Below are 9611 nucleotides of genomic sequence, written 5' to 3' on the forward strand. Positions count from 1 at the left end.
CAGGGAAGGAGCGTCGCCACCCCGGGCACAGCCAGGGAAGGAGCGTCGCCACCCCGGGCACAGCCAGGGAAGGAGCGTCGCCACCCCGGGCACAGTCAGGGAAGCAGCGTCGCCACCCCGGGCACAGTCAGGGAAAGAGCGTCGCCACCCAGGGCACAGTCAGAGAAGGAGCGTCGCCACCCCGGGCACAGTCAGAGAGGGAGCGTCGCCACCCCGGGACAGCCAGAGAAGGAGCGTCGCCACCCCGGCACAGCCAGAGAAGGAGCGTCGCCACCCCGGCACAGCCAGAGAAGGAGCGTCGCCACCACGGGCACAGCCAGAGAAGGAACGTGGCCACCCCGGGCACAGTCAGAGAAGGAGCGTCGCCACCCCGGGCACAGCCAGAGAAGGAGAGTCACCTCCACAACATAACCACCCCAGTTACAAAGCATCAGTTACATGACAGAATAAAACAAAATCTAGTGCGTCAGGAAACGATTGTAGAATTCAGGAAGCAGTCAGTCCAATGTAGCAGCTACAGAAACCCCTCCCTACAGCTGCCTCCGACTTTGGGGGGGACCTAGTGAGGGTGAGAGCAGAGTGACAGAACCATCCATACCTCTTCTCCAGGATCAGAACACCCTCTGCCTTAGAGCACGCTGGGAGATGTAGTCCAAACCCTAATGAATAGCCCAGAACCGCAATGCAGAAAGAACTACATTCCCAGGAGCCCATTCGCCCATCACTTCCTGTCATATGACGTCACTATACACATCCTAAACACAAAAATCTGATACAATGTATTGTGTTTATCATACACCTATATATATAATAATTAAAAGTTCTTTATATCCACATACAAGGGGATTAATAATGGATGCAATAACTGAGAGATCATCCATACCGTACATAGTAGCCCCGCCCACCAATATTGAGTGCCATCTTAGCCCTCAGTAAAGATGGCCGTCGGTCTCCATGGTAGCGGAAAGAAGAGATCTCTGGCGGTCTCGCACAGCATTCTGGGTGTATCTGTTGTAGCCTTTAGGCGATAGGGGGGCTGCTGGTCTCCGATAAGATGGCGTAGGCAGGAAAGGGCGGGGCCAGGGGCGGGTCTGCCGGCTTTCCAGGCTATTCTAGTAACTTCCACGGCTGATAAAAGTGACGGCAGAGATCCTGAGAGAGGACCCACCGGGACAGGCTGAGAACCAACATGGCTAAGTGGGGAGAGGGAGACCCGCGCTGGATTGTGGAGCAGAGGGCGGACGCCACCAACGTCAACAATTGGCACTGGTGAGCCGGAATCATTTTAATCAGCATTACATGCGGTCACATTGTACTCTGTCACCCCCCCCATACATTGTACTCGGACTCACCCCCTCCATACATTGTACTCAGAGTCACCCCCTCCATACATTGTACTCAGTGTCACCCCCTCCATACATTGTACTCAGTGTCACCCCCTCCATACATTGTACTCCCAATACATACATTCTATTCGGTATTCATCTGTATGTGGGCTCTGTGACTCTTCTATTCCAGAATTTGGTTCTCTGGGTTCCAATGATTGCTCTGTCTTCGGTATGGCAGAACGTTGGCGGTCACACATGATAACGCACGTGCGTGTTTTGGTTAGCGTGTTCCATTTGTAAATTTGTGACATTTTCCATCTTTGGGTTCTATTCAGTCGTACAATAAAATGAATGGAAAACAGCGCGGAATAGGAAAAAGTACTATGTACAGCGCTTCAGCAAATGATGACGCTAAATAAACACCCAATCATATAAACAAAGCTCTGTGCTGTGATTGGTTCTGTTATCAGTGCTGGGTCGCTCCTGTGTGTGGCACCGCTGAGGCCGGGCTTCATGGGCATAGCAACCAGCCCCTCCCTTAGCAACCTCCGATTTTATTGGCTCTGGATGTGTGGGAATTTTCATATTGATCATGTGACCCCCCCTATATATGGGCATCTATCATGGATACATTGTATTCACAGTCACATGGTTACATTGTAGGCTGATCTCCTCTGCTCATCCTCCTCTCTGTACAATAATACATGGCAGCATGGATCTCTGGTCATCCTTGTCCTTGTACTCCACCCTCTCCATAGTCATCCCCATCCCAGGACTGCAGATGTTGATGCTCTACTGCTCACTCACTGTGGTTGTCAACCTCATATCGCTGCACTAATCGTGGCCACACCATGGGAGGATTTCCATGCTTTGGGTCTTTGGAGACCACCTTCTTGCGTCATGTGACAGGTGACGCCTAATTAGCCAGTGGCCCCATCAGCTGAAGCTCTGGATTTGTGCATTTCATCCCCAGCTGTTGCTCAATTGCCTTGACTGTATACACAGCAAGCCCCGTGTCCTTGTCTGCAGAGCTGACACTCACCACTATGTGCCCTTTGGCTCTCTATAATTGGGACCCTCGTTGTGTGTGGCCCCTGATCACCATATCCCACAAAGAAGATCTTTAAAATGTCAGTGTGCTCTCTGCAGGGACATCCCGATCCCCTGTCCTGTAAGATGTCAGTGACAATGTCCAGGGAGGGGGCGCTCAGCTGGTGCGTCAATCCCTAGTACAGTTACAAAAATAGACCCCCAGCAGAGGGGGAGGGGTGGGGCTGACTGAGAAGACCAGAAACCTGCCCAAGGATTGGGGGCATTTATAAAGGGGTCCCCATGACTCCCTGGCAGTCATCTCATTTACCATCTTCACTACTCCTGGGGTGGTCCCGATCTGCCCACTTATCCCAAGCCAGAGAATCAGCATGGCGGGGGTGAGATGGGTCTGGGATATTTATATGGTTCAGTTGTCTGTGTCCTGGGGGTCACAGGGAGTGCTGTGCGCCCCCAATGCATTCCTAATTTATCTTTAACGCTGAACTCTGTGTCTGTACAGCAGAGCTTGGGAGAGGATGAAGGGGGAACACAAGGGGCCAATCAAGGGTCCTGCAGTGCTAGAAGCATACTTATAGGAGGAGAGGGTGGAGATATCATTCTTCTGCTTCCGCTTTCACTGTCCATTTCCCCAACACATGATTGGTCTGTACAGGGGTACATGTCATGCCCTGTGATGAGGCTCAACGTTTTCCCCATAATAAGATGAAATGACTTTCTGTGTTTTTCTTTTTTTTTTTTTGTGTTTTTCTTTTTTTCATTATTTGCTCACAATGTATCTGAAAGTAGCAGTATTCAACAGCCGCCATTTTGCTCCTCCCACTGTGAATGCCCCACCTAGTGACCACCCCTCTTGTGTTTCCTGCAGGACAGAGAGAGACGCCACGTCGTGGTCTAATGATAAATTGAAGGAGCTGTTCCTGGGGCTGTCGGTAACGGGCGAGGAAGGAACCTGCGAGGTGACCGAGGTCAGTAAGTTGGACGGTGAGGCCTCCATCAACAACCGCAAAGGGAAACTCATCTTCTTCTATGAGTGGGATGTCAAACTGAACTGGAAAGGTGAGGAGTGTCATGGTCATGTGACCAATATAAGGTGATGGACGGGGCTATGCAGTGTGGCTGCAGTCATGTGACAGATGTAAGGTGATGGGCAAAGCTATGCAGTGGGGCCATAGTCATGTGATAGATGTAAGGTGATGAGCGGCGCTATACACTGTGGCCGCTGTCATGTGACAAATGTAATGGAATGGGCGGAGCTATGCAGTGTGGCTGCAGTCATGTGACAAATGTGATGGGCGGAGCTATGCAGTGTGGCTGCAGTCATGTGACAAATGTGATGGGCGGAGCTATGCAGTGTGGCCGCAGTCATGTGACAGATGTAAGGTGATGGGCGCAGCTATGCAGTGTGGCCGCAGTCAGGTGACAAATGTAAGGTGATGAGCGAAGCTATACAGTGTGACCGTAGTCATGTGATGGACAGCAGTTGACGCATTTTTATTTTTCCCTGCTTGTAGGAGAGTCGCAGTCTGGAGTGAAATATAAAGGACACGTGGAAATCCCAAACCTGTCGGATGAAAATGACCCCAGTGAGGTGGAGGTGAGAGCGCTGTCTCTGTATTATCTTAGGGATATTCCTTGGCACAGAGGACATCCCTTCCATGTGCCATATGTTGTGCCTCATTGGGCATTGGTGTCCTGATTAGGATCCTAAAAGGACTTTTCCTTTACCTATTTAGTGTCTCAACTTCCCCTCAGGAAGCCATGTAAGGCAAAATGCATCGGGCCAAATGAGACCTTTTTGTGAACCCTGTTGGCATACTATCGCTACCAAGAGAACCTGTCTACAATTAGGAACTGATTGTTCAGTAAAGTGTTCCGCTAAATCTCACCTGAAGGAGTGGAACTGAAACTATTTAAACCTTGATTGTACTTATCTATATATGCATTATTATACGTGTATGACATTAATACAATATAGTTGTTTCTTTTTTCCTAAAAACCCTTGTTGTATCTTCTTCTTTTATTTTTATGATTTACATATAGCGGCCCTCTCCTGCCCTTTCTATCGATTCAACGGGTCGCAGGTGACTCTTTTCTCTCTGCTGTCACATGGGTTGGGGAGGGGGTACTGTGCACTGTAAGCTCCGGCTATAGGGGTCATGGCCTGCACAGAGTTTCCTTTTTCTGAGTGGAGCAGTGAGGTGAAGGAAAAGTTTTTGTGTACATGGGGGGGGGAACAAAGTTATATCATTGTTCATCCCGCCATGGACACATCACTGCTTTGCTTCCATGTGAGTTGTTCTATCACCTGATGACATCTCCCCTCCCATAGATCAGAGTCTCACTTGCCAAAGATGAGCCAGACACCAGCCTGATCAATCTGATGAGAAAGGAGGGCAGTCAGAAGATTCGGGAGGCCATCTCTAAGTACATCTCCACCCTGAAGACAGGTGAGAGACGCTGGATGTGAGGGGAGAGTTCTGGCCCATTTCTGGCCCTCAAGGACAAACATAGGACAGCACATTTGAGGTGTCCCATGTGCAGGGGAAGCTGCAGTGACACACAAAGGCCCTAGGGGGCAGCACTGTTCCACCCATCCTTTTTTCACTTTTCCCTGGAATTTCTTTTTTTTCCCAGGAAATTCTGGCAAGTCTTTTTGTAGTTGTTTTTTTTCCCCTAAACTTTCTGTACCCCATTCTTATAATTCTGTTTCCCTCTGATATTGGTGTCAACATGTGGTGAATGTTGGGGTTGGTGGGGATTTATCAGTCGCTGTCGTGTTTTTTTATAATTTGTGTATATCCGGTTCTGATCTGTTTCTGATCCGTTTCCATGTCTGTCATTTCAGAGTTCACACAAGGAATGATCCTGCCAGTCTCCAACGGTGTCTCACACACGGCTGTCGGCAATGTTAAGCAAAAAGCGCTTCCGTCGGAGGTAATGGGCTTTCCTGTTATGGGCTCGTTCTGAATCGTTTTGTTTTGTGTACAGAAAATGATAAATTTTTCTCTGTAGACGCAGAACACCAAATCAGCAACGTGTCAGAACACCGGAGTGAAAATCCCCACATGTAAAATCTCCATGAAGGAGACTTTCCTGACCTCCCCAGAGGAGCTGTACCGGGTACTCACCACCCAGGAGGTAAGGGGCAGTGACGTGGCTGCCTTGGGGGTAACCCTTCAAAAAAAATTGGTGTATTAAATTTGTATTTAGTAATTTTAGGACAAAGATTTCTACTTGGCATGGGGATCCAGCTTGGCCCGGAGGGGGCAGTATTGGGCTGATGCACTGTGGTCAGTCATGCAGAGGGGGGCAGTATTGGGCTGATGCACTGTGGTCAGCCATGTAGGGGGGCAGTATTGGGCTGATGTACTGTGGTCAGCCATGTGGGGAGGGGGGCAGTATTGGGCTGATGTACTGTGGTCAGCCATTTAGGGAGGGCAGTATTGGGCTAATGTACTGTGGTCTCTTTGCAGTTGGTTCAGGGCTTCACACACGCACCAGCGACAGTTGTGGCGGACAAGGGTGGAAAATTCCAATTATTGGGAGGAAATGTCAGCGGAGAATTTTTGGATTTGGTGAGTTTTGGCTGTGTGATTACATTGGGGGGGAAGGGAGTCCCTCCCAGGAATGGTGGCCAAGTATTAGCCGGTGGTATGAAGGCAGAATACAATAAGTTCAAATCTAGTTTCATTCAGACTAATTGTAGGGGGGGGGGGGGGGGTGTGGTATAACATTCCTATTTACTGGTATACAACATTTTTCTTTCTCGCCCGTTGAAAAATATGAAAAGTCTTCCCTTTTGGGTTATACTGCCACCTACAGGAAGACTGGATGTCGGCATCGTCCCGGTCTTTTGGTTCAGAGATTCCTGCAGATCTTTGGATGAGATGCTCACCTTGGAGGTGGTCTGGGCCTACAAGGTCTTCCATGGGGTGGCTGTTTTTGTGAATTGGTTGAACTATTATCGCTTTTCATGGTGTCAGATTGGGGCAGTTTGGGTTTTACTTTCATCTGGTTAGGACCTTGTTACCCCCCCACACACACATTTTTCCTGGGTATTCTGGGGTCACGCACCTTCCTTCCTATCTGCCGGATGGTCCCCAGGGTTTTCTGCATCTTTCCATGCCAGCTGCGGATGTTTGATCTTTCAGATGTCCCTGAATCTGCCAGCAGTCTCCTGATCTCTGATTTGGGGCCCTGGGAGTTGTTTCTTTGCTGCTCATCCCCCTTAGTTGTTAGACATCTTGGAGGTACACATCTTGGAGAGGAAGAAGAAATGAAGCATTTAAAAGGGTCCAATAGGGGGTAAAGGGGGGGATGAATCCTGAGTACTGGGCATTCATCATGGGGTCTTCAGCCCTCTGGGTGTCTATACAACACTAAGCTATCTCTGTGTAATTTCAGGAGCCAGAAAAGAGAATTCTCATGTCCTGGAGGTTCAAGTCCTGGCCGGCAGGTAAGAATTCTGTTCTGTATTTCCTTCTTTTTAGCTCTGGAAATTCACTTCCTGGGTGGGGGGCTCATTCTTCCCCTTATCAGACAGACCGCCATTGGGCATGTTGTGTAGATATGGAATGTTGTCACCGTCCGGTGTGTTCCCATCTTTGAATTGCGGTGTCTCACTCCCTGTATTCTCCCCGCAGGACACCACGCCGCCATCACGCTGTCCCTGTCAGATAAAGGCGGAGAGACGGAGCTGCAGATGGAGGCACGAGGAGTTCCGCAAAGCGAGGAGCAGCACACGAAGGACGGCTGGAAACGATATTACTTCGATGGCATCAAGCAGACCTTTGGTTATGGGGCAATGCTGTTATAACAAGGGAAAGGGTGGGGGGTCTAGGTTTTGGGAGGGGGGGGGGATTTTTTTTTACTGGTGTATAAAAGGAAATATTGTCTTGTGGACTGAAACTCGTATTTAATGTGTGAGATGGGGCGCAGACCTGGATTTGGGATTGTTTGCACTGAGCCCCGGATGGCGGGTGAACGTTGTGTATATTGTCAGTCTGGCAGCGCTGTGTATATTGTCACATCAATAAAATAAATTATCAATCTGAGCCCCATTGGATCTGGCTTATTACACCATCCAGTCACCTGACCCACAGCCAGCCTATCGGAGCATGAGAAACAATGGCAGCACTGTGCAACCAATCATGCTATCAGTGTTGTGACCACAGAAGTGGTTATCCAGCACTGCAACAAGGTGCATTATGGGTAGAGTGCAGTGAATCCGAATAGATCTGTTGGTAATGTTTGGGCCCCAGATACTACAGGACACCTTCAGGGGGGTTGTGGGGTCTTTGCCTGGAGGGGTCACACTAGTATCAGGCTGGTGGTAATATTCTGGCCAGTCGGATAATATATTTCTCTTATATAACCTACCTAAGAAGGAAGGGGGGATCAGACCCCCTGTTAGGTTTTTATGTCAGCTTGTTCCCCATTGGTGGAGTTCCCCTTTCATCTATCCTAGTGACCCTTGGGCATAAATGTAAAATTAAAACTGTTGTCACCAGCTTTGGTGACAACAATCTGAATATGGGGACATTTCAAAAGGGATTTTATTTTCCTCATCTGAGCGCCCAAAACATCCTTTAATAAGTGGTTCTATGTGGCCACAAGGTGGCGCCATTGTACTGAAAATACACAGCTCCTGGTATGAGTGCCAAGAGGAATTCCTATAATGTAGGAACTTGCAGTGTCCACTGGGGGTGCCATTGTAGAGCAGGAACACAGAGGAACCTTTAGTACAGGGGTTCTTAACCTTTTGATGACTCCAGACACCCCCCCTCCAATGGATTGTACAATATGGTCCCATACCCCCTTTACCTGACTGTCAATATAATTATCACCATTCCTTATATTAGTTGCCAGTATGACTTCCAAATATGTCAACAAACTTGAATTTACTGTACTTTAGATATGGATAGCTAGGAAGAGAACATGAAATAAAATCATAAGCATCGAATGCCAGTAAATAAAGCAATAAATACCAGTACCCAGAGATCGAGTCCCATACCCCCAGCATTTGGTTCCCATACCCCCAAGGGGGTAGGGATACCTCAGGTTAAGAACCCTTGCTCTAGTATGAGTTCCATAGAGGAATTCCCTATTATGTAGGAATTCTCAGAGTGACCATGGGGGGCGCCATTGTACTGCACCTGGTGCTGGAGTGTTCTAATATCCAGATCTCCAAAATGTTTTGTATGGGGCATGGAAGGATTCGACCCCCTTGTGGGGGGTTTCGGTGTCCCCAATATTGGGATTTACTAGATCTGTGTCTCGTGGTGACCGCCCACTTTGGAACATAATTAATGGAGAAGTCACTAGGACAGAAGGGGAATCTTCCAACGAGGACACTGTTCTTGTCCCAACTAAGAGAGGATTTTCTAACTTCCTGTTGTGTCTCTAGGACAGGAAGTAAGGGGTAATCTTGCCATGGGGACACAGACAGAAGGTCAAACTCCTCTTGTCTGTTGCCCCCAGCACCCCCTTAGGGGTAGTTTGGTTCTTGGTGACATGACGCTGCACAATGGAGGAGACAGCAGAGTGATTATAGAAAATCTGTATAGAAATAATTTGAATATATTACAGCTCCGCCCCCACGCTCCCCTTCCATCCTCCCCTCCCCCACAGTCCTTGTGAAGTGCCACATGACAGATCCACACCGGCTCCTAGAACTCGCGGGCCTCCTGTAGCTGGGCCAGGTACTCCTCCTCAGGGGGGTTCTCGGGACAGCTGCGGCCATTGTTTGGGGGGCGGAGGGAGTGGATACGGCTCCAGTCGCCCTTACATAGGATCCAGGGCAGCACATCGGCCTTGTAGTGGAGTTCGGGGGAGAAATCGGCACTGATAAGGTTGGGGATGGCGGCAGCACTGCCGCGTGTTACTAGTCTCAAGGAATGGTCGTAGCAGCAATGCTGAGCCCCCAGGCTGCTGCTGTCCCGGGTCAGCAATGAACGCAGACAGAACCGGGCCCCCACATTGTAGATGTCCAACCGCTCCCGACCGCCACTGGCGTCCCTCCACCGGAAACTGCGTCCTAACTTCTCATCCCGCAGCACTAGAGAGCTGTACACGGCCTCCGAGGGGTAAGAGCAGGGGCAGCTGGGCAACTCTGTCAACACCCGGTGCAAATAATTACTTAGGAATTCACTCTTACAGGTGAGCCAACGGTCACAGCTGTCCAGGTGAGCTAAAAGGGCAAAAGAGAGAAAGGGTGAGACTGCGTGCGTG

The 9611-nt window shown here is 49.4% G+C and overlaps 3 protein-coding genes across 3 annotated transcripts in view; 1 reads left to right on the forward strand and 2 right to left on the reverse strand.

The window, feature by feature from the left end:
- VIPAS39 (VPS33B interacting protein, apical-basolateral polarity regulator, spe-39 homolog) overlaps window positions 1–730 on the reverse strand; it is a 9544-nt gene extending 8814 nt beyond the window's left edge. Inside the window, exon 1 of the mRNA XM_072428413.1 lies at window positions 599–730. The gene's annotated coding sequence lies outside the window, so the exon portion shown is untranslated. The remainder of the gene's footprint in view (window positions 1–598) is intronic.
- Window positions 731–1083: 353 nt separating this feature from the next.
- AHSA1 (activator of HSP90 ATPase activity 1) lies at window positions 1084–7435 on the forward strand. Its single transcript, XM_072428419.1, has 9 exons — window positions 1084–1269; window positions 3247–3437; window positions 3893–3975; window positions 4711–4828; window positions 5227–5315; window positions 5394–5519; window positions 5855–5956; window positions 6786–6837; window positions 7025–7435. Exons 1-9 carry the CDS (start codon window positions 1190–1192, stop codon window positions 7195–7197), a joined length of 1014 nt encoding a protein of 337 aa, XP_072284520.1. The 5' UTR covers window positions 1084–1189; the 3' UTR covers window positions 7198–7435.
- Window positions 7436–8925: 1490 nt separating this feature from the next.
- Window positions 8926–9611, reverse strand: part of ISM2 (isthmin 2) — a 3725-nt gene continuing 3039 nt past the window's right edge. The window contains exon 5 of the mRNA XM_072428422.1: window positions 8926–9570. Within this exon, the coding sequence (XP_072284523.1) occupies window positions 9050–9570 (521 nt within the window). The 3' untranslated portion in view covers window positions 8926–9049. The remainder of the gene's footprint in view (window positions 9571–9611) is intronic.

Source organism: Pyxicephalus adspersus, chromosome 12 (genome assembly GCF_032062135.1).
Source record: "Pyxicephalus adspersus chromosome 12, UCB_Pads_2.0, whole genome shotgun sequence".
Taxonomy (NCBI): domain Eukaryota; kingdom Metazoa; phylum Chordata; class Amphibia; order Anura; family Pyxicephalidae; genus Pyxicephalus; species Pyxicephalus adspersus.